This window comes from Astatotilapia calliptera, chromosome 2 (assembly GCF_900246225.1).
Source record: "Astatotilapia calliptera chromosome 2, fAstCal1.2, whole genome shotgun sequence".
Taxonomy (NCBI): domain Eukaryota; kingdom Metazoa; phylum Chordata; class Actinopteri; order Cichliformes; family Cichlidae; genus Astatotilapia; species Astatotilapia calliptera.
In genome coordinates, this window is record NC_039303.1 from 26,961,133 (window position 1) to 26,985,800 (window position 24,668).

At 41.8% G+C, this 24,668-nt stretch overlaps 1 protein-coding gene across 1 annotated transcript in view; it reads right to left on the minus strand.

Annotated features, from left to right (window-relative positions):
- Window positions 1-24,668, minus strand: part of atrx (ATRX chromatin remodeler) — a 34,892-nt gene that overhangs the window by 7,223 nt on the left and 3,001 nt on the right. The window contains 28 exon segments of the mRNA XM_026191120.1: window positions 5,330-5,521; window positions 7,061-7,238; window positions 7,384-7,492; window positions 8,264-8,364; window positions 8,449-8,599; window positions 10,322-10,461; window positions 10,584-10,678; window positions 10,942-11,034; window positions 11,036-11,073; window positions 14,960-15,077; window positions 15,171-15,346; window positions 15,443-15,580; window positions 15,944-16,121; window positions 16,206-16,352; window positions 16,587-16,696; window positions 16,820-16,961; window positions 18,549-18,725; window positions 18,989-19,088; window positions 19,180-19,294; window positions 19,408-19,572; window positions 19,674-19,816; window positions 20,097-20,169; window positions 21,320-23,244; window positions 23,356-23,423; window positions 23,531-23,640; window positions 24,209-24,289; window positions 24,376-24,491; window positions 24,617-24,666. Of these exon segments, the coding sequence (XP_026046905.1) occupies window positions 5,330-5,521; window positions 7,061-7,238; window positions 7,384-7,492; window positions 8,264-8,364; window positions 8,449-8,599; window positions 10,322-10,461; window positions 10,584-10,678; window positions 10,942-11,034; window positions 11,036-11,073; window positions 14,960-15,077; window positions 15,171-15,346; window positions 15,443-15,580; window positions 15,944-16,121; window positions 16,206-16,352; window positions 16,587-16,696; window positions 16,820-16,961; window positions 18,549-18,725; window positions 18,989-19,088; window positions 19,180-19,294; window positions 19,408-19,572; window positions 19,674-19,816; window positions 20,097-20,169; window positions 21,320-23,244; window positions 23,356-23,423; window positions 23,531-23,640; window positions 24,209-24,289; window positions 24,376-24,491; window positions 24,617-24,666 (5,229 nt within the window).

The following is a 24,668-nucleotide window of genomic DNA, read 5'->3' on the forward strand; positions in this document are numbered from 1 at the left end:
AAGAGTGGTAATATGCAAGAGCCTCCCTGACTTCAGAGAGTAAAAAACAGGTGGCTGAAACAGGTAGAAGCAGACTGGGACACAGTGTTTCTCAACCCTGCACACCACAGCCTCCAACACTTGGATCCTGAAGCCAATTGTGCTCCTCATTGACATGTGTTTATGTTTCCCAGCCATCACACTCAATCAGGACAAAACCAGGCCACCCCTGAACAACCAGACATTTCAGAGCAGCAGCACAGGCAGCGATTCAACTGCTGCTTTACTCTCTAATTAGGACATAAAAGCACAGAAGAGCCCGTTGGTCTGACTTGGATAAAAGACACCCATCATGGTTTGTTCTGCCAAAATAAGTCCGCATGAGGTCAAATAAAGGTCACAATCAAGGCCACAACAAACACTTGGGATGCAGCATGCACGGCTCAAACAGCAGCATTTTACCGATTTAAACACCAAACTGAGTCTAGTGGTAAAGCTTTTATCTCGCTGCTGCCTTGTCTGAAGGGCAGATAGCAAAAGGTACACAACGACTGCTGACAGCTTTGCATCAGTCCTTAAAAGAATTAAAACCAACACACACCCTGTTTTCTCTGCTTAAAAAGAAATATTACTGCTTTGCTGAACAGAAACATGATTTTGAAATTACCCCGAAGGTTTAGGTGGCAAGAAGAAAAAACAAAGCTACCATCTGAGCGTGTAGAGAATGTGAGGTGTTTTTATCCAAATGAATGAAAGAGGAGTTTTTCTGACTGCTGGTCGAGTAACGGGTCAGTGGAGCTGCAGGTCAAATGACAGTATAGGCGCTCCCACTGGAACACTGTGCATTCTGGGATACCCAAGTAATCCCTACCAGCAGTGGCTCTGGGGTGGTCCGGTCCATCTCCCATCCTAGTGCTATGTGTGCGTGTATCCTGAGGCGGCACTAATGACTGTAGGTAACCTGACCTATGCTATTGTCATCTGTATGGAGCTGTATGTGGAAGACTATCAATTTACTGCAGGGAGGTTGGGGCAAAAGACTGCGGGTGGGCAGATGCTCAGAGTGGGCGGTAAATCAGCCAATTCAACTCCATTTGAATGTTTTCTCCCTTTTGAGAAAAGCACAGGGGAGACATTTGGTGCGCGTTTGCTCAGACGCAGCACTGGAGGTGGCAGGTAATGTCTGCAGGCGACCTCTAGACGTTCCTCAGTTAGGACACAAACTGCTCAATCGTAAGAAGATCCTGATAATCAGATGTTTCAAATCCAAGTACAGGAAGAGCCTCTGTAAATGCAAACTGAACCAGTACTTTCATTAGAACCTGCATGGTCTACTTACCAAACAAGGCTTTCACTAAATTTACCAATGCATGAGAACCTTTCCCAAGGCATGCATCCTTTAAACCAAATACTTGCACATGTATAAAAACAGCTCTCCTGCCAACAGTTCACAAATTATGTAAAGGAGCTTTCAAACGTGGCTGCCTCACACATCACAAAGATGAAAACTTGGGAGTCCATATAAGTGGGCCTCATGTAGACTTTACTACTTGGCACAGAAGCCTACGTATGCTTTACAAACAGATTTTAGGTGGCGCTTAACTGTAAAGAGGTATGATGCCATTAAAGTGCCGCCTACATAACAGGCAGCAGTTCTTTGGCCACATTATCAACTTTCTGAACATTTTCAAGCATGTTAACTCCATTTCCAAACTCCTAAGCGATCAGTTAATATGTTGACAATGAGGTTTCTATTATACCTGTCATTGCCACAATAGTAAGCCTCCACCAAGCCATAAAATATGAAGGATGAAAAGGGAAAAGAAAGCAGCAGAGCAAAAGAAATTCTCAGTTGTTCAGTTACAACAACTATTCCCAAATTGTGCACGAGTTTTTAATGCACTGGCATGGCTGTGTGTGTGTGTGTGTGTGTGTGTGTGTGTGTGTGTGTGTGTGTGTGTGTGTGTGTGTGTGTGTCACAAACTGCTTTTGACACACAGGTGCATCGGCCATAGCAACTAAGGGGTCTAAAGCAGGATCGCAACAGCAGGAATGTGAAGGTATGGGATATTTCTAATACCTAAACATTAAGTCCAGTCAAAACTCTCTCTCCCCACCAGCTGCACATAAGTGACACACAACTCTACCAACCTGCACTAAACAGTCTCTTCGCACAAATGTGCTCAACTGCTGCTCTTGTACCTGACATCAGGAGGCCGCCCCTGCCCTTAAAACCATGTTGTTTTTACACCCTCTGGGGCCTAAACACAAGTCAGAGGGTTTATCTAGCTGTCAGTCAATTAACAAAGAAACAAAAATCATGCATGTCATAAAGGGCTAAAAAAAGACAATAAACATACCACATTCCAATAAAAACAAGCCTCAGCTAGCAGCAGTGAAGGGTTCGCTACAGGAGACAGCCAGCTGGAGCGGAGGGTTGAGAGGGGGGAGATGAGAATATAAAAATAGGAATCAGTCTCTGAACAAGCCTGAGGTGAGAAACGGGTGGGAGACGAGAAGAGGCAGACTGCTGCTCTTTTCAGATTCATTCATTGGCTCCAAAGTCTCGCTACAGTCAGAATAAAGATGCCAATGCACTTCGATCAAACAGCTCTCAGGTCAGTCAAACAGTTTCAGTCTCAAAATCTGGAGTAGAGAGAAAGACTTTATGCTGTTTCACACGGTGATTTGTAAGCTGTGGGGTGATGAGAAAACAAGTGCAACTCTATGAATGACTGATCAGTCTCAAATGAGTCACTTTATCAATACAAGCCTTTAATGACAGATGAATATTCTGCTCATTGACTGGCAATGCCACAAGCAAAGTCAAAATGATTTCCTGTACAAACACCTACTGCATATAAATCATACCGAGAAGGATTGATCATAGAAAAGACAAATAAGTCGGAGTCTCTAAAGGTGGTCCCAAACAATCAGAGTATAGCAACAGAGGTCTGATGATGACTTCTGATTCTCCCCACCACCACCTGCAACCACTTAATTTCTTGCTTTAACTATAATTAGTGCTCTCTCTACATCAAGCTCAGGCATGTTTTCTAAAAGCAGGCAAAAAGCACTCTGGGAAGTAAAAGAAACAGTTTATCCAAGGAGAGATCGGCCTAACTGAGGGCAGGTAATTTACAACAACAGCATCACAAAGGACCTCTGTAAACTACCGATCATTCATGTAATGCTTGAAGACTATCTGAGGGAGATTCCCCTCCCCCCCTCCAAGGTCAAAAGTGACTTCCTACCTCTAATGAGACAAGCATGGTGTGCTTTATAGCTCCAGTCTGCTCCTGTCTATACTGTAGTTTAGGCACAGCCTGCCCACGGCCTTTCAGCGTTCCTAGCAGAGCCTAATGACCACTGTAGCCATGACCTGCTGAGAGCACGCCAGCCGGGCCGAGAGCGTACAATGCAGAGCACGTCTGCACGAGATGCTGGAGACTTTTATAAAAATTGTTCAAAGACTACCAACATAACTTTAAGTACAAGTGGTAGCATGTTAGATGGAAGTGTGTGATGAACAGGAAGTAGGCAAGAGTGTCTCAGAAAGAGATGGGTGGAGAGCAAAAAATCTCATGTCTGGGCTGAGAGGGCCTTCTTTGTCATTAGCGGGAAGCACGCCTGCTTCCTTTGTCTCCAATTAGTTTTTCTGAAGACTAGAGAGCCATCTTTAAGAGTGGGGTTTAAATAATGACCTTTCATCATGCAGGGGGAGGCCAGGGGGCGAAAAAAGAAAAACAACTTTACTGAGTTCACTTTGAACATTTGGAGGTAGAGAGGCGAGTCATAGTAGCAGATGGTCACAAAGATGGCAGAGAAAAGAAATGGCATGGATGGAAGAGAGAGTGGGAACATGAGTAAAAGTGCAACTATAGGTACAGTATGAGGGTTGAGGTATGGTCAAGTTAAATAAATATCCATAACAAAGCTTTGCAGAAAAAGAGCTAAATATCAGCTTCTCTGCGACCTAAGTCTTTTCTGCGTGGAAAAAAAACCCTGCACTTCACAGTGTGAAGAAATGGAGGAAAGAAAGTACAAGCTCTCTCGTTCTTGGCTGAAAATGATGGAGGGTGTCTGACTCATCTTCACATCATTCCAGATGGCAAATTCCTTCCGTAATACTGCAGTCCTGCTGCCACATCATAGTTAACCCCTTGGCCAAAAACAGGTTGGCTTTATAAGAGCTTGTCAGCTTCTCCGTCTTTAATACTGTGTCATATAAATGTCACTGGGCTCGTTAAAGATCATACACATCTAACAGGCCGCAGCTCAGTGAACACATCTTTCCTCTTCAGATCTCCAACTGTGCTCTGCTGCGCTCTAAGTAGGCTACTCTGGGTTTAGAGGAATATATGTGGTGGGAGAAATTATAGCAGCTGCTCACTGAGGGGATTCTCACACTGCTCCTACCTGATAATACTCATCAAGAGAGTGGCAAATGCAAATTATTCTGTCAATGTCAATAAAAAAACAACAAAAACAATTTCCAATGAAGGTGAACTGTAAGGACTTTTCTCCAATGAAAGAGCATGCAAGCTGTATATACAGTGGTTTTTTTTAAACCTGTCTGTTTACAAGTTTCTGCAGAGTAACCCGGGTCAAACCAAAACAAAGAGGTAAAACCACTTAAGAAACAGATCTGAATAAACCCAGAGAGTTCAAAAAAGGGAATGAGTGGGAAAGGAGGGGAGTAATTCAAAGATCAACAGAGAAGTAAAAAGCAGCAAGGAATGAATGAAAAAAAAGAGGAGTGCAGGTTTATAGCAGGGCAGCAGGAGTGTTGCAATGGGAAGACTATTTAGTAAATAGCAGTAAACAGACAGATCTGTGCAGCTGTGCTGGACTGGATGGTCCATGTAAGCGCTGTGTTCTTATTAAACCCCAGGGGGCCTAAATAGTGACACTGCACCTGCATTAGAAGAAAAGAAGAGGCGAGGGCAGGATTATGAAAGGAAACGAGAAGAAATACCGAGATCCCAGAAAGAGGCTAAGCAGGATACAAGCTGGCATTGGGTTTAAATAACAGTTTATCACTGAAGTGCAAAACTTCAAAAGGAAGAACAAGCTACTCGCTGAAAGTATGGAAAAAAAACAAGCTTGGCAATTATAATAGCATCCTGTGCCATGTTTGCTGAAGGAGAAAAAAAAAAAGCTATTTTACTACTGTTAATAGGTTTCAGCCTGTTTTCAACATTTCCTTCAAAGAAAAGCATGAATTCTCAGTCAATGATTCATCAAAGCCAAATTACATGTCTGATTTATAGTGTCAATTTAACTTAGGGTTAGGGTTGCTGAAAGCCCACCTTCTCGATCTAAATACATACAATATATGCATCTTTACCTTAGGAAGCATGGGTGTGGCTTTCTTGCTCTTCTTTTCAGAGGGATCATCCAGCAAGTCTGGCTCAAAGGTGTAGAGTTCGGCCAGCTCGTTCATCGTAAAGTGCCTCTCAATCTGCTGCTGGTCCACAACCCGGAATGACAGAGACTGTTTGGTTACCTGCCGCTCATAAATCTTCTCCTCCATTGTGCCCTAAAAAGGGAGAATGAAAAGAGATGAACAAAAAACGGAGGTTTAAAAAACATCAAGTGGCCCAGGAGTCAATCAGAATTACACAAGCACATCACATCCACCCTATACTGGATGAACACAGAGGCATCAATATCAAGACAATGCAGCAAGAATTCCAAGTACAGTTTAGTGAGTTCATTACCAATCTGCATTTCCTAATGAGGTAAAATGATGATTTAGGTCATCAATAGTTTGCCCAGCATGAATCCAATTCTATTGTCTGCCATACTCAAAGAGGTGTATTAGCCTAACAGCTCAACACAAATTGGTGCAGAGTTATTTGGAAGTAGAAACCGAACGATTTTCGCCTGATAGCAAATATTAACTGACCAGATTTCTTTGCTTTTCTATTGTATTTTTAATAGTCAATAAATTAAAATTGCCAACTCTTCATTTAAAGAGATGGGAGAAATGCCCTTCAGCAATGTTTTGTGTCAATGTTGCATAGTTTGTCCACCAGAGGGCACTCTGCAACAGTAAATAAGTATAAGTAAATATAAATAAGTATACAAAAGAAATGTAACAGAAATGTGTCTGTTTAGAATGTTTGAAAGAAAAAAAACGTAAAAATTGACCAATATACTGGAAATTCGGCCAACACCGCTTATACATTTGCCATCACAGGAAACTAACTAGCATGCTAGATTTCTTCGGTCAGCACGTACCATTTAGCTGATTGAAAGGTAAGCACTTCAAGCTATTTTACACTCACAACACACTAGCTAGACTTTAGAAAAAGTGTCTCATATTTCAGCTAAATTCAAAATGGTCAGAGTGAAACCAAAAGTCAAAAAGTTAAACAGAGTTGCCCGAACACCACCTACAGTTCAATGCCTCAAGTCAGCAAATCCACAACTTCCCAGCCCATCGATGCTGCATTAGTCACCTAATTAGCCATGCATTTATCAAAATCTATATATAAAGTCAATATTAGTCCCAAAAATTCAACAGCAGCTCATCTCTAGCTGAATTTCACAAGTCTTAATTGCTGTCACCTTAACCTTCTAGGACCTGGCGTCCACATATGTGGACATTTTGGGTTGTCTGTACCTAAAAACACTAATGTTTCTCTACGAGGGCCTGATATCCACTTATGAGGACATTCTAATGCCACTGTTCTATCAAAATTTAAAACGAATGTCCTCATATGTGGCTCTCATTTTTCTTAGAAACAAAAATCAGGTTAAAAAAAAAAAAACCTGGCAATTCTTTGTTTTTACATTCATGAGGTCCCAATATGCCCAAATATCAAAGAGAAATTAAAAATGCATGCCATGGAAGAGCTCGGGTCTTAGGAGGTTAAACCATTCTTATACTTTGTTGTGGCTTTTCAACGTTTGCTGGCTTTGCTGGTAAATGTTGTAAACTTATACAGAGCATCTTGCATGAAACTGTTTATACTCATGAAAGTCTTAATCTATATACAAAGACCAACTACCTGCTTGCTGGTTATTGGTGGCTAGTTTACCTGCAAATGTATTGACTTTTATTAAACTTCACCTGGGCAAGCAACCTGTAGACGTAGACAGTCTTAAGCTGCCCAAAGCGGTAAACCCTGAAGATACTCTGGATGTCATAGGATGGATTCCAGGAGGCATCGAAGATGATGACCCGATTTGCTGCCACCAGGTTGATGCCAAGTGAACCAGCTCTTGTAGAAATGAGAAACAAACGGCCTCTGTGTATGAAAATGGAACAAAAGGAGACACATCACAATTATATCCTGTGTCACGTGCAAAAATGTTGCTTTAAGATTCTCATGCTCTTTTTTTGCAAAGTCGCTGTCATCATTTTGCATTTTGTAAACACAGCAAAGATGTCACCTTGTGTTACTGGTGTCATTAAACTCCTCGGCCCACTTCTTCCTGGTGGTGGCATTGGTAGAGCCGTCCAGACGATAGTAGTCAATGTTCCTGAACCACTTGCCTTCACCTTCACAAACACGAGAGGAACGAAATCTGATTTGCCATCTGCCGTCTACGTTCAACAGAAACTTCAAAAGCACATGTATCTGCGTCAGTGCTGCCTTTTGCTTGTCAAAGAGACTTAGTTTTGGTATTAACAGGCAGCAGATAGATGGCTGTGTTGGTTAGAGGCCAGCCATGTTTAGCCTTCAAGATGGCCAAACCAACCCCTCCCACCAGCCTTCATAACCAACATTTCAGCATGTTTCCAATTACGGCACTGTGATCTTTTCATTACAAATTACAAACCCTTGAGCAAACATTTTTTGTCGAATAAAAAGTCAAGGTCTAATCATTTTCAAAATGAAAGCAAAAACAGCTGCTGAAGTTTAATTAGGAACATGACCTTACACCAGCGGCAATGTGTGTATGTTGGTGTGTGTTTAAGAGTAATAAGCACACCAGTACACATGTAAGAATACATGCTGCGTGTGGGTTGACTTATGAGTCGAAAACCTGCATTTCTATGAAAATGCTTCATCCTTATCCAAGGCTCATGTTAAAATTTTTTAACACAGTTTCTCTCATACACACATACACTCACTCACACACACACACACGTCACTTTAAAAAGCGCAGTGTAAAACCACAAAAATGAATCTTGGGACAAAATGAAGCTTGCCAATCTCAACTCGCTTATAATACTAAAACAGTGCTTGGCTAAGTCTAGCAAGTCAGAAACAGGGCATAGGTTCATTTTTGCATAGTGTAATGCTATGTAAAAATGCCCAAAACATACCTTTGTATGGAGAAATTTTCTCTTCATCTTTAGCTCTGCAAGCCAACTCTAAGAAATCCTCAATCAGATCCAGAGAGATGAGAGACTGACTGAACACCAACCTAAAGACAAACACAGAGACACACCTTGCAATGACACTGCAAACTGACAAAGGCTACGCTTGCACACAGTACAAACACACTTACACTTTGTCGTCTACTTCCTCAGCCATGCGCAGGATCTCAAAAAGCAGCATTATCTTCCCTGAGTGCTCCAGGATCTCAGCGTCAGCCTCCGTGACAAACTCCTTGTGCCAGTCAGCAGTGGGACTTCCTGGTGCAGAGCCAGAGGGCCGAGCTGTTCATAATACAGAGTTACAGATTAGCCTACATGCATCTGACAACAACAAGCCTGTAACAGACACTGAGTTTCCAAAGCTGAGGCCCACTATTACATGGTTGTCTATTGTGTTACAGCAGTTAAGTGTGTGAAAATTATTCTTTTTATTTAGTTTTAATATGTCTGTAAACTCAACCAAGCACTTAATACGTGGATACTATTAGTGATTCCAAACTCAAGCTTCTACTGCCACTGCTAGATCTGCATATGCAAAATTGCTTTTTTTGCATAACACAATGATGCCAATAGCATGCTGATCATTTTGATTTGATACATTTTGACTAAGTGATTAGTGGACCTGGGTAGTAGATGATCATCCTAACATTACTGGCACTGTCATAATTTTGTCCCAGACCATCTTCCATTACATGACAGTTACTGCTACATTTAAACAGCTCTCTCAGTATTATGCAGTACAACTGCTGGTGCATGATATAGTGTACCTTTGGAGTCACGGCCAGTCCCACACATGTGTACAAAATCAAGCACTTAACCATGCAGTCTGCCTTTACCAACATTTATGAAAGAACAAGTCCTTCTGAAGAACGTGGTACTGTAATAGGATGCCACCAACGCAACGTGATCCCCCCCCCCCCATTTTCCACGATTAGCTATAAGTGGTGTTACTGCAAAGTGGAAGTGTTTAGGAACCACAGCAAGTCATCCACAAAGCAGCAGACCACAAAATGCTACAGAGCCGGGTCACCGAGCGCTGAGCCACACAGAAGTCGCCAAGACTCGCACTTAAAACCTGTAGAGTTCCAAAACTCCTCTGGCATTAACCTCAGCACAGAAACTGCCTCATTTCACAGGTTTCTATGACCGAGCATCTACAGTAGGTGTGATGTATAGATGGCTCTGTACTTTGATCCATATACTGTATCTCCATGAATCTTTGACTTTAAAGGAAACAGAAGATTTTAGACTCACTCAAACCCACAAGTAGCTGCTCATCCCTACCAACCAGTAAAGTTCCAGTTTAAATCCAGGTATTTTCAGGTGTGACCCTTTAGGTATAAAAGGTCATCACTTTTTCCATGTCATTCTATTAGGCCTTTAATTAAAACTTTTGCTTAATTAGCGTATTGATTTTTTTTTTTCTTAATAGGCATAAAAATTCTCACATTATAGCTAAAAATGTGTTTAAAGACTTTGAATCAAATCATCCTGGATTAAAGTGAGAAGTCAAGACATCTATGGAGACATCGGGTTCATGAGAATGGGATGGAAATGCGTGCATTTCATATTTGTTTATACTGAGAGGCGCACTCATCAACAGCTTCTGCCTGTAGCAGCAGCTGGATGTGAAGCCTCCTAATTTCTAAATAAAACAGAAGGATATCACAATATAATCATCATTCCTCAGTATGTGGGAATGAATAAGGACAAGGGCAAATGGATCAGCTTGGAGCCTAAAATAAGGCTGCAATAGGGGCTTTTTTTTCCCCTTCTTTTTTTTTTTTTTTTTTTTTACCTAGGCTCAGACAAGCAGGTAGTGTGCTTGGTTCCCTGAGGTCAGTTCTGATAAAACAGATTCCCCCTCTCACTAACTAATTACTTAGAGAGTAGGAAGGACTGAATCAGAGCCTGAAATGTTATATAGATATACAGTACAGTTCATGACCCTCTTAAACCCAGCCAACCAATCGTAGTCCCCTCTGTGTGTTATTGCACACTCACGTTCCTCTACAGTCTCCGCTCTGTTTCGGCCCTCGCCGTTCCTGCCACGAGAGCTGGTGTTCCACTCTTTGATGACCTCAACATCATCACTGTCCGAATCGTCAGATCCCCTCTTTTTCCCTTTTCCCTGCTTCTTTTTCCTATTAGCCAGGAGGCACAGCGAGACTGGGTTAGCAAGAGTAAGATGCCGAGTAGAAAAGCAGTTTAATTATGTCATATCTGTATAAAGAAATAAATAAATAACAAACAAACATGACTTTACTTTTTGATCTTCTCATCTTCGGAGGTCAGACTCATTGAGGATTCTTCTGTTTCTGAAGCGATGAAGTCGTCCATGCTGTCCTCGTCAAAGAAACCCTGCGGGAAAGTACACTTGTGTGAGATTCAACTGTGCAGCAATGCAGGTCAGCTGTACGCAGGGCTCGATCTTGGGCAGCAGAAACGATGCATAAGGGGAAAAGTTTTGCTTCAGTAGCAGTATGTGGTGTTCTTGCTCGAAGCGTGACCTGTCAGCAATGTGTTTCTATTGTTTTGCTACAGTGTGCGCAATTTGTGGGAATGTATTTCTAGTTTTTCAGTCAGTGTTTGCTGTGGTTTAGTCTCGTCTTCCCCAGCCCTACCCTGTTTTCTTTACTGATGTAGTCCAGCTGAAGGCACCAGGGATGGGTCCAGATTCTGCTGAGCATCTGGAAATCCTGGAAGAGTTTGGTCCCCTGCGCGGCCCCGGCTCCCCTCCACAGCATTCCCCACACCTGCACGCAAGGGAAAGAATATGAGGGAGAAGATGGATGTGTGTTTGCATTACGTACCTGACAGCATGCTCTTAAACCTTTTATACATACAGACGATAAGAACAGGAGCAACTGAGTTTAACTCTCTGTAATCTTTCAAAAAGAGGAAACCTGACAAACTGACAGACAGCTAAACTTAACTAAGAAATTTCTGAGAACACCAATCATAATTTCGTTTTCATTTTAAGGATCACAAACCACTCTTTCAAACTACATATGATCCATTAAGAGCTTTAAATTTACATGTTTTCACAGCCCATCATCAAACAATGTAAAACAATAAATAAATAAACTCTTGTTTTTAATAATTAAAAAAATATATTTTGGTCATGAGAGATTGTTAGAAACACAATTCACACCTTTGTCAGTATTAAGCCTTTAAGCTGTAACCACACAGGGCTGAATGGCAGGAGAAGTAAGAGTGGCATTCCATGGTGGTTCAAAATCTCCCATCTGCACTGACACTGTACCGCCTCTTCCTTGGATCTTATCCCTCCTTCTGAAACCTCAGCATTATCATTCGCTTCTTTTTTCACATCTTCCTCTACCTTTTCCACCACTACTCCCTCTCTCCCTTGTATCCAATTCATCATCTTCCTTCCACACCCCGTGCCTCAACTCCACTGTCTAAAACGTGCATAAGTCTTTTAGTCGGAATAATTAAACAGTTTGTTACTGTCAGCAGATTAAACATGCATTTCTCCCCAGTAAATGAACTGCTCACAACTAGCCAGCCATAACAACAAATGAGCTTTGACTAACCAGTTTTGGACTCCTCCACAGTAAACAGATATGGAAGCTTCACACAGCTGAGGTAAACAGTAATTTGACAGTTAATACAGATTAATGCTGGCCGGAGTGTCAGAGGTGGATATAGCAAAATATTTAATTGGTACTCAGAGGTTGTTTTTTTTTTTTTTTCTCCATAGTGAACAAGCTCTAAGCAATCCCAACTCATCTTAAAAAGGATTCAACTCAATTTTAAACCTACACACAACACTGAAAAAACAACAAAGCAAAAGGTCTGTGAAGGTTCTCAGTCATCCAGGTCATCATAGTCTAAGAAGCTTGGAAAGAAAAGCGTCTGGACTTCTTTAGGTTGCTTGAAGACATTTCACCTCTCATCCGAGAAGCTTCTTCAGTTCTAGGAACTGAATTCAAGAACGGAAGAACCTAGAACTGAAGAAGCTTCTCGGATGAGAGGTGAAACGTCTTCAAGCAACCTAAAGAAGTCCAGACGCTTTTCTTTCCAAGCTCCTTAGACAACAAAGCAAAAACAGCATTTGGAGTGAGACTCACATTTGAGCTCTAATTTTATCAATTATCCTCAAGACGCTTTTAAAAGTTGATTCGAGGTCAGCGCTCCACCCATCAGGCCTTTATAGTAAGAGTAGCCAGGGGGAAGTCGCTCCTGTCTAAAAGACACATGACAGCCTGCTGGGAGTTTGCCAAAAGGAACCTTAATGACTTTCATACAGTTAGAAGAAATATCGTCTTGTCTGACAAAACAAAGATTGAATTATTTGGTCACGATATCCAACAGCATGTATCGTGGAAACCACAATTCAGGAATGCCTCGTTGACACTGTTGTTACAGGTCAACACAGCGGTGGCTGACTGTGACAGTTTTTCTGTTACATAATGTGGGAGATTAGCTGGACAGACGCATAGAAAAAATGGATTTAAAAAAAAAAAAAGTCTAACTTTACTCTGAGATCCTGAGAGCTCTAAAGTGTCCACGTCAACAAGATAATGACCTAAAAGGTGCTGCCAGATAGATACAAAAGTGGCTTGGGTTGAGCTCTAAAATGTTTTCCAGAAACAATTCTGTTTTTGAACAGTTATGAAAAAGATTATCATCAGGAATATTGTGCTGCATTAGTTATTAATCTTTGACTTCTCTTCCACAGGCTGTATTTTATCCTGTCTTCCTCCCCTCAACCCCAACTGGTTATAGCAGACGGCTGCCCCACCCTAAGCTTGATTCTGCCAGAGGTTTTTCCTTCCCACTATTGTCAAGTGCTTGCGCATAGGGGGGTCGTCTGATTGTTGGAGTGTTTTCTCAATTATTTTAAGGTGCTTATCTTACAATATCAAGCTCCTCGAGTTGACTATTGCCGACATTTGGTACTATATGAATTAAATTTAACTCTTATTTGCTCTCGTCGTCTTATAGCATCATGTTTCCCCCTCTAATTCCTAAAAGGGCAAACTCCCTCACCATTTAGATCAAACTGAGCCAAGATGATAAAAATCGCCTCTGAGAGCTAGAGAGTACAGACATCAACGAAATACTCAAAGCATGCCCGGAGAGACCTGAAAATGGCTGTGCACATTATCGGCACATCAAACCTGGTTGAATTTTTTACATTTTTCTGCCAAGAAGGATGGGAGATCACTTTTAATATGATTTGAGGATGGCTCAGCTGCCAAGACTTCCTTCAACAACAAAGTACAAATGCAAAGGTCGGAATACTTGCAAATTAGCCATTTCATTATTTTTCTTACATTTACACAATACCCAAAGACCTGTTTTTGTTTGAACACGGTTGAGTATTGTGTGCAGACAGACAAGAAAATAAAATAAATTCGATCCATTTTAGATTAGTCTGAAAATGTGGAAAACGTGCAACGGCCTGAAAACTTTGCTTGATTTTGACTGTGCAGCGCATTTACAAAGTAATTGTACAGACAAAACTAAGCAATAAGTGCAAATCATTCTTCTCAAGGAATGAACACTGAAACCACAAAATCACAATAAAGCCGATGATTAATAGCTAATTCTTAGCCTTATAATCTGCTCCATCAGCTGCTTCCTAGAGCAAAAAGCAGTCGCTAAAACACTAACGTACCTATTCAGGATGCTGACCTGCACTGACCCCAAGACATCAGAAGTTAGTTCAAGTTTTACATAAGCAGTGGAATTAAAGGAGAGAATATTTATGGCTATTCCCACCACAACCCGTGGTGGTCTTTAGTCTGAAGACACCACTTTAAAACACTAAATCCTCTGTCACAACATCAGCGCTGTGCACTGTGGACAACCCAGCCTAATGAGCCACAACACATACCAACAATCCCTCCAAACACTCCTGTTCTTAAATACCAGCCCTCCTGTTCTTTGCTTTTGGTGTAAAACCTCTGGCCCCTTCTCCCTAGAAATTTCTTTCCCTTCCCTTTATGCCCCACATCCCTCCCCTCTTACCCCACACCCTCACTCCCAGAGCTCTTCATTAGGGAGACGTGGGAAACTGGGCTTAAACCCTGCCTGCGGCACTGTGCCAGCTGCCACTCTTTTTTACACTCACACTCACACACACACACACACACACACTCTCAGAGGAAAAGTTCACTAAATGACTTACTGCGCCACCAGAAAGACCCTCCATTTATCTAAAAACCTTGTCTGAGCAAATCCAGTAAGGAGAGCGCTTTCAAGAGAAACAGAACTCCCGCAGTAGGATTTAACCTAGTCCTAGCCTATACATGTTTTCCAGTCGAATTCCCTAATTTTGTTTTAGTCTAAGCGTGGTCTAAATCTTTGTATGAGCAATCAGATCAGACTTGTCACTGGGAAAGCACTGCTAGCAGCCACAAGAGTCCCTGCTGTTTATAACCCCCAAAGATCCAAATAGTTTAAAGCAGTGGTTGTCAAACTGCACCATGGGCCCACACTGGTGAGGCAGAGAGCCACTGCAGCAGGGCGTGAATAACCATGGGAAAAATATGGGGAGTTAAATTAACACAATTTTAGTACCAAAGAGTTTTCCTCTAGTTGGGACTAAAACTTAGGGTTGTTGAACATCAACAAAGCAAAAAACAAACTGCACTAAAGCTTGGTTCTCACCTGTGAAGTGCTCCAGGTAGTATCTGTAAAGTTTAGCCTGGATTGGAGTCATTCTGACTGACAACACATACTCATGCTTGGGAGGTAGGAACTTGGTGAGTGCAGTGTAATCTTTTCTCTGTAGGAAAAGCAAATGCATTATTTAAGCAGGAAGTCAAAGGAGGCCTGAGAGAATCATTTCAAACACAAAAATGTTTTTTTAAATATATACCTGGACGCATCCAGCAAGCATCTCATAAAGAATGTGAGCTCTTTTCTTCATGACCCGGACATCTTGTAGGGTGGAGTCAGCACACTGACCGTTCTGGATGGGGTTAATAAAGCGGTTCCTAAACTCCTTAACTGAACCAAGCAGGTTTTCCTTAATGAAGTTCACCATGCAGTGGTCTGGTAAGGAGACAAAAGTCAGAAAAGTTATTTTTAAAAAGTAAACAAAAATCATCCATATAAATGATTCACATGGATGATAGCAGGAAGTCTCACATTCAATAAGGTTATTTTGCAGCGGCGTTCCAGTCAGCACAATCCTCCTCCTCGTCCTGATAGAGTTCATTGCTTTGGACACAGCAGAGGCCTCATTCTTCAAGATGTGGCCTTCATCACAGATCACCAAGTCTGGCCCTAGTAAAAATGAACACAAGGATAATTTTAATGCAGCCAATTTCAGATCAGGTCACACCGCTGGAATGGCACGCACATCGAAAAAAAAAAAAAGGGGTTTACCAGTAACAGGCTCAGATGTAAACAAAAGAAAATGAAAACAGTTTGGCTAATTTGGTACATGTGGCCACATTAGAACAGCTAACGTGCAAAAAACAACCCCAGGACTGAGTCTACATTCAGCCAGAGATGTACTCACTTAAAGTGAATGTTTGTTTTAGCTTATATCAGTTTAAAAAAGGATCATTTGGACCACAAGATTGATTTTTAGGAGCACCGAAAGATAACCTAAGTCCATAACATGTAACGTAAAAATCACTCTACCTGGATCTACCAGAGTCTTCTGAAAAGTCTCTTTGAGCTTCTTGCTCTTGATGTTCCTGCCCTGCGTCAGGTTTCGGTACATTTCGTAGCCCATGATCATAACGCCGCCCATCTCCTGCCATCGCTGAAGAGCGTACGCTCGCTCCTGTGGCCTCTTCACTGTAGCCAGCTCAGTTACCTGTTGAGCACACCAAAGGTAAATATGCTAAGCAACGCACTGGAAACAGAAAAGGCTTGAAAGGTCACAAGGGCAACCCATTACCTCTAAACTCTCTTCATCCTTCATTCCTTCTTGCCACTTTTCAAATTCATTGAGCCAGTTCAGGACAGTGTTCAGAGGGCAAACCACCAGTGCTGTGCTGAAATCGAGCTTCTCACAAAGCAGCAACGTGTGAAGAAATGTCACCACCTACAGGACAAAACGAGTCAAATGTTGCACCAACAGCACAGAGCTTTGGAACATTTTTATCAGACTGCCTTTTAATATAAGCACTGATTTTGACAACTGCTTCTCTGTGCTGTTCTAAAGTTCCACAGGAGGTCATTTCTGTACGTTTGGGGCAGCTAAAAACATTGCATTACACAACTGGTGTAGTTTGTACAAGAGTGAAAATGAACAGACAATATAAGGCAAGTAACTCACTTGCAGAGTCTTTCCCAGGCCCATACAGTGGGCAAGGATGCAGCCAGAGCCAGAAGACTTCTCAATTTTTTTCACCGATTCACAGCAGCAGTCCCATATAAACTGCACTCCTGACAGGGACACAAAACACACACGATAGGAAACATCAGTGCCGAGCACCTCAGGCTTGCTTTGCTTTTTTTTTTTTCTCCAGCACCTACCGGTTCAAAATTCTTTGTGCATTGTGTCCTTACCATCAACCTGGTGAGGTTTGAGCTTTGTCACCAGGTTCCTGTGCACCTGCACCAGAGGCTCTTTGGTTTCTTCGTCCTCGTCCAGCACCAGCTTGGTAGTGATGGGGCAGACAACCTGGGAAGACTCCTCCACCACAATCACCTGCAAAATGAAGAAGAGCCAAAAAGATTATTTTAATTCTAAAATCTGGAAATAACGTCTTAAGTAAAAGAAATATATCACTAATTCTTCCAGTATGTTAAAATTCTCACTTTGTATCTCCAACAAAATACCTCGCTCTCTTTACGTCTGTGTATGTGAAGGAAGCCCGTTTAGGCTAATGCATGGTCAATTTCACAAATTAAAAGAAAAATCCATCATGCACTTTTGGCAATTCTGACTAAACCATGGCGCATTTTATTCATTTTAATAAAAAAAATAAAGTACTTACGGAAACACCCTGCTGCTCGTTACACTTTCATTTTCTAAAAATGTCCTTTAAATGTATTTAACAGCAGAGCTACCCCTGAATTATGAGCACATGGCTGACTTTTTACATGGGTCGTTAATATTGGCAAACAATGTAGCCACCACAACTGGCACTTTGTATGCTGGATACATACAGGCTGTTATGAAACCATGCTAACGCTAATGCTAACACAACCACCAATAATACAACAGGGAGATAATAGAGAACAAGAAACAAAAATGGAGACAGCTGTGAAGCATGTTGTGGTTCTGTGTGGCCCTCGTCTCCCCAACATCTGCTTCTCTCCAGTAAATGTTTGATTTGGACCAGCAGCCTCAACCCACTTACTTTGGCAGTACTGCTCCCAGAGGCAGCCATCAGCGGACTGCTATGGGCTTCTTTTAGATGAAGGTTTAAAAGAAAGAAAAAAAAATGTGCCACTGCAGGCAAAAGAGGATGAGCAGAGTGGTTCAAAGGCCACAGCTGCCAGAGAGTCCTGGTACAAACACCAGGAACATTTTACATCATATGCAGGAGTTACAGGACAAGTTCTCAAATGTCATGCACCACAAAAAAGTCTAGCCCATACACTATAGATCCCAATAACAAAAATGTTATCACAATTAAATTTGTGACTGGTCCACATGGCAGTTTAGCAAATCCCTTTATTGTAATTCTTAATTTCTCTACCAAAAAAAACAAAAAAACATATCCATTCAACTTGATTTCACTCTGGATTTTTCTTTATTCGTAGCCATTTACCACCCACAATGCAGCAGCATTCCCACCACTGAGAACCAACTCAAAATCAGCAGGATGAGTTCTAACCTACCAGGATTTGTGCCAAGTTTAAATTTGTAGTAATAGGGAGATTGGTCAGGAAATGTGTTATTGGCCTATTAAACATAAATTTGCATTGGCATACACACCAACCATCAAAGTCCAGGATCCCTGTTAGTTTCACACCAGTGTATTTCACAAGCTAGTTGACAGCCCATCTTTTCACACTAACCTTTCTGAATCTTTGATTCATATATTTGTTTTATGGTAATTACTATAACTTCCAAAGCAGACTCTCCAACTGCTTGATCTGAAAAACTTAAGACACATGATTTGATTTAGCATAAAGTGCAAATAATGAAACGTACTGCTCATCATTAGATCCTCTTACAACTAATATTCACTGGAAACTCTTCATTTTCTTTCCACTTCCTACAACAGCTCAGGGCTTTGAATATCGAGTCTATACTCCTGATAACAGCCGCACATTTCATCTTTACCTCTCGAAGTTTCTCCCTGAGTGCCTCTCTCTCTGCTATGCGCTTCCTCCTCTCCTCCTCTTCTTTCAGAGCATCCCTCGTCTCCGTCCGCAGCTTGTCATCCTTCAGGATTTTGCGGATCTTCTTTCGGCCTTTGCGTCCTTCTCCATCTTGGTCCTCCCCGCCCTCCTCTCCACTCTGTGGAAATGAACATCAAGTTCAGCCCTCTGATGTTCAGCCCTTAGGCTACGATCAGTAGCTGAGCAGCCCCATGATTGGTTTGTGGCCTCAATAATCCCCACAACACACTCCAGGGTAAGTTGAAATAACATTTTAAGTGTCGTGCATGACTTGACTTGGTAAATTTCACATGGCTCCATTTCCTCTACCTAGTAATCCTACTATGAAAAAAGAAGCTTTGGGACAGTTTAGGAGCACCAAGTGCACTGCATTTAAAACACCTTCTCATTGCTTGAAGAAGAATCCTGAACTTTGATCCTGCGTCGCTTCTTCTTCTGAGCATAACTTCTCTGTTTTTCATCATCCTTCTTCTTCGCAGCTCTGCAGGAATAAAAAGAACAATACTAGATTTGTCCGGATCCACCGGCAGTGAAATAAGTCACCACCACTGGTTGGAGTTCTTTCCTCTCACCTGGTCTTTCGACGCTTGTCTTCATTGTCTGAGTCGCTAACTACCTCACTCTCGGCCGACTCGCCACTGGACTCTGACTTTTCAAAGTCTGAGTCTGCAGAGTCATCGCTGTCCACTGAAATGCAAATAAAAAAACAAAACGAAAACCTGTCATCTAACAGCTTCTTCAAATATTTTAACCTCAAGTAGGACGTGGCACAGACACTGAATTATAATTTCAGAACAAACCTTTCCGTCCTGACTTCTTTTTGCCCTTCTTCTTCTCTTTCCCAGCAGCCTTCTCCTCTCCTGATTCACCCTCACTCAGTGAGAGTTTATGACGAAGCAGTTTATGGCGTCTGCCACTCTTCTTCACTTCGACATCAGAGCCAGAGTCTTCTGTATCCTCATCATCTTCATGGAAAGAAAAATTTGTTTTGAAAATGTTCATGAAGATGAGTATTATTAAAAAATAAAATAAAATAAAATCCTAGGATTATTTAACAAATTTCTACCTTGCTGTTCGTCTTCTTCATTTTCTTTTTTAACTTTCTTGGAGGACTTCTCCTCCTTTTCTGCCTCTTCATTGTCAGAGGAGCTCTCTGCTCCCGAGGAGTAGTTCGATTTTATTTGGGCAAGCAGCATTTTCTTTGCAATCCTGCAGGTAAAGAGAAATAAAATCATAAAAACCTGATTTTACAAAAACATTCTAGCCCCCCAAAAAATGAACAAACAAATACAACATTTGTGTGGAACCTTGTAAAGTTAGTGCAATATAATATAAATCAGAGCATTCGAACACCAGTTTCTCCTTTGAGATTGTTTCAATGCAGCTGTTCGATCTGCTAACGCTAAACCTCGCGTTTCACTGTTGGGACTGAATGATGTTGATACCCACTTGATGCCTAGTTGGAAGAATCAATTTCTTTTACAAGTACCTGTTCTCAGGATCGTCGTCATCATCGTCGTCACAAATCCCAGTAATTCCCTCTTTAGTGTCCACTTCATCTCCTGTACAAAACACCACACATTATAGCAAACCTCTCCGACATTTAAACAGATCAAAGACATTATCAATATAAAAAATTGCTAAATTAGAATGATTCCTTCACAATTTTCTTTTATATTGCCATGAACTTGTAGATGACTTTAATAAGAATAAAGAGAGTAATCAAAATTATCGCATGTATATGGAAGTATAATACAGAGTTTGAACAGAAGTCAGGGCTAAATGTCGCAATTATTTAGGTTACTACAGCTGGTCAGTTCCAGTAAGAAATAAATTGCTGATATGAATCATTCTGGCTGAGGAGATATAAACTGGAGATATCTTTAAGAGGAACTGCCTTGGGTCAAAGCTGTTGGCTTTGATGGTAATAGCTCAAAAAGATGCTGTTGTTTTCGCTGTGGTTAAAGATTAAATGTTAAAGTAGTTTTCCATACACACGTGTAGCTAACTGAAGGCCATGAAGGTCATTACAAGAAAAGTTTAACACATCTCTGTCCTCCTGAAGCGCATTCATCAGCACATTTCATTTATTTAATTCATGTTATAAAACTTCCAGGTAGGGCTGCTCAATTAATCGAATTTTAATCTAAATTACGATCTGGGCTTTCAACGATCATTAAAAATGACCTCCCTCGTGCTTTACTCTCGCGCTGCTCCGTGTGGCAAATCGAGCGCACCTCTCTGTGTTTCGAACACATCACGCGTCACAACAATTAAGAGGACCCGAGGGAAGCTCGGAAAGCTAAGCAGAAGTTATTTCGAGAGGAGAGTGACTGCCGTTGGTTGAAAAGAGAGGTTAAAAAAAAGCCCTTCAGTGGTGTGGAAACATGGGTTCGCTGAGTCAGACGTGGATCAAGTAGACAGTGTGTAAACTTTGCTACTGTGTCGTAGCTGCACCACAGAGCAACACTGCAAAGTTCACTAAGTATAGATGTTTACATTTTTCATTTATTTTTTTATATTGCTAACATTTGCACTGTTATCAGTATTTGCACACTATTTTATATTATTTTTTGACAATCTTTAAAGCCATTATTCAACACATTGTTATTGTTAAATAAATATCGTCAAATAATAGAGATCTCAATTTCAGTGAAAATAATCGTGATTATCATTTTTGCCATAATCGAGCAGCCCTACTTCCAGGTGTACCTGAGGATTGAATAAAGGCTGCACTGCCTGCCAAAACGTTATCCTCCACAATAGGTTTGATCTTTTGCTCGTCGCTGTCCTCCCCAGAGGCACCTTCAGCCTCCTCTTCCTCATCACTAGAGGTCAACTGTAGCTTTGAGGATGTTCCAGAGCCCTTTCCCTTGCACTTCTTTTCATAGGACCTCTTCGGCTTCGTCTCAGGTGAGTTTTTGCTTTCTTCTTTTGTGTCATCCTGCTTCTTTACACGGGTAGATCTCCTCCTCGCTACACGCGCTTTACTGTCCTTCTCCTCAGAGTCCGAGTCTGAGGAGTCTGAGCCGTTCCGTTTCTTCTTCTTGGAAGTCTTCTTACCTTTACTTGCTAGGTCTGAATCGGAGCTTACAGACTTCCTTTTGCGTTTGGACAATTTCTCTGCGTCTTCTGTGGATGGCTTTAGTTTGCGCGAATGCTTTTTAGAATTGGCGCTTCCCTCATCAGTGCTGTCGCCTGCTGCGGCTTTTTCCTTCAGTACATCAGGAACTTCATCCGAATCAGAGTCAGCTGTCTTTTTATCAGAAGCCTTGGCCTGTTTCTCGTCTTCCTTTTTAGTGCTCCTGGATTTCTTGGAAGACTTGACCTTGTCTTTGTGATCTTCCTCTGACTCTGAATCCGAGTCAGAGGACACATTCTTGTCCTTATTCTCAGTCTGCTTTCTCAAAGGAGTAGTCTTCACTCTGCTAGAGCGACGGCTGGGCGGTGGGCTCTTGGTTCCATCTACTTCATCAGAAGCAGCATTTTCTTCCTCCTCGCATTCTTGTTCAGACTTTTTTGACACCTCGCCGCCCTTTTCCTTGTTTTTGGACCTGGATGACCTTGACCCACGCGTTGTAACAACTGGGACAGGAGTCAGTTTCACTATAAGGTTCTTTACCTTAGGCTGGGGCTGAGTGTCTGCTGGGTTTCCATTAGACTGTGACTCGGCATCAGTGACCGAGGTTGTGTCAGCCTGTGACAGCATTGTAGAATCTGCAAGACTCTCCACCATCTGAAAAAGCTCTTCAGGAACCGAAGGCGGCACAGACATAATATCATGATCTAAGGACATTTCACCAGCAGACACCAGCCCATCTTCACAAACTTCTTTTTTAACTGTCCTTTCGGTTGCGTCAGTTTCTGTTTGGTGCTCTTTCATTTCACTCTGTTCTGACACCTGATCTTTTACCACATCCTGCTCCTGAAGCGTCTCCTCATCCGCCTCTTTAGGTGGATCGCTCTCACACACCGAATCTGCAGTGTTGTCCATGGTATCATTTTCTGCAACTGCCTCAACATTAGTGCTTTTTCTAACAACGTGCTGGCCTTCATTGCCATTCTGCAACTCCATGTTTCTAAACTCAGGCTCCAAAGCCTCCTCTAAAGCACTGTGAGCTTTTCTCAAATCAGAAAGCACGGCCTTAAAGGCTTTCAAATGCCGATACCTGATAGATCTATCTCCCTGGTCCTCGGCTTCCTGTTGAATGAACTGAATGAAAGTATTGTTCAACCCAGTTGTAGTTTCAACAAGCTTTTTTGCTTTCTTTACAAGTTCTTTTGGTATGTGCAGTTTTCTGTAGGAGAATGTCATGGTCCCCGAGTCTTCTGTGTGTTCTTTTCCATTGACGACTGCTTTGTGCTCTTTGGCTGCTTTGTTCTTATGCTTCTTGCTCTCACGTTCCTCCGTCTTCTCCGTTTTCTTTTGCTTAAGCTGCTGTTTCTCCATGACGCGACTGCATTTGGAGACCAGATCCTGGAGGGGCTCTGATCTGCAGACATAACAGTGCCACTTTGAGTTCTCATCAGTAATCCCTGACAGCTCCTTCCTGCCCAGGTTGCGCAGAATGCACTTCTTGCAAAAGGCGTTGTTGCAGTAGTCACAGCAGATGAGTTTGCCGCCTTCAGCACACCACCTGGAGAAAAAATATTTAACATGGTTTGAGGGCAAATAGCAAATGAGGTCCTCAAAAACTCTTCCAAACATTACTTTAAAAGAAATTCACTGTTTTATTAGTGTAGTGTACCTGCACTGCTCATCCATCCCATCAGAGTCTCTGCTGATGTCGTCACTTGTATAGTATTTGTAGCATGACTGGAGGAAGAGGAAAGAACGTAAATATTAAAAAAAAAATAGTGAAAATGGTAGAACTTGTAATAATATGATGAAAATATGTGAAATGTCCATCTCAGAGTCTCTACCTTGCAAATAAGTACTTTGAGCACAGGATGAACAAACACAGAGTTACGCTGGAACTGGTTCACTTGTTTTCCACAGGCAGTGCAGTTTACCTTCTTCTGCAGGGCATCATCTACAGCAAGAAGGAAGAAAAACAAAACAAAACATGACTTTCACAATCCACTTCATTTACTTTAAAATCTTATCCAGGTTCATTTTCAACAGTCAACATGACAAATCTGTCTCCCCCCCCCACGCACGTTAAAAAAAGTCAGCATTCTTTTAGCGGCTGTCCAAGCATATATTAATGTTTTCCTCTGTCTGAGAGAATGACAGAATTCCAATGCCCTCACCCTTACTTTAAAAGTTTAGTTGCCTCTAACCAGTTAAATTACTGTCTCCAGTTATTTAAATGCAAGCTAGGCAGATCTCATGGTAGTTTGAGGTCACGTGCCTGCACTCTGTGGACTGCAGCTGGCAACAGGAGAATCAGGTCTACTATTGCCAGCTGCACTTTTGGAGTACGAGTCAATCCACTAGACGAGGAACTCACTGAAGAAGCAGCTGATTCCTATCACCTTATTTATTGTCACAATGTACGTTTACTTTTACACCTCTTTTTGTACCACACCTGCCAAAAATCAGATTTAATTCTGTAAGAAACACTGTAAACACACATTTTTAATCAGAAATATAATTACCTGTTTTTTTCTGTTTGAAATCCACTCTGAGCTTCATAGCACCTTTGTTTTCATTCCCAGCTGGCCTCATCACTAAAGTGCCTGAAGAACAAAACAGCTCCGTTTGCAACCCAGACATCCACGACATCTTGAATAAAAATTCAGAAATACCTTCGTACAGTTCATACCTTTAGAAACACTCCCCGTGTTATTGTCTGAAGGATTGTCAGAAGTGGCACCTTCACTTTCAGCCGAGGACTCGGATCCATTCTGGTCCGTGTGCTTAGCTACAGAGGTGGGCTTCCTGCAATAAGTCAGGGAATCAACTTTAACATTTCAATCTGCATCATCTCTGCGAGCTATTTTGACCGCATACAAGTGCATAAGCAACAACAAAAGGCTGACACATTTAAGAAATCTGCTCCGCACCTCTTGTTGCGAGAAGAGGAGGGCTTCATAGTTTCTGCTGAGCTACCAGGCT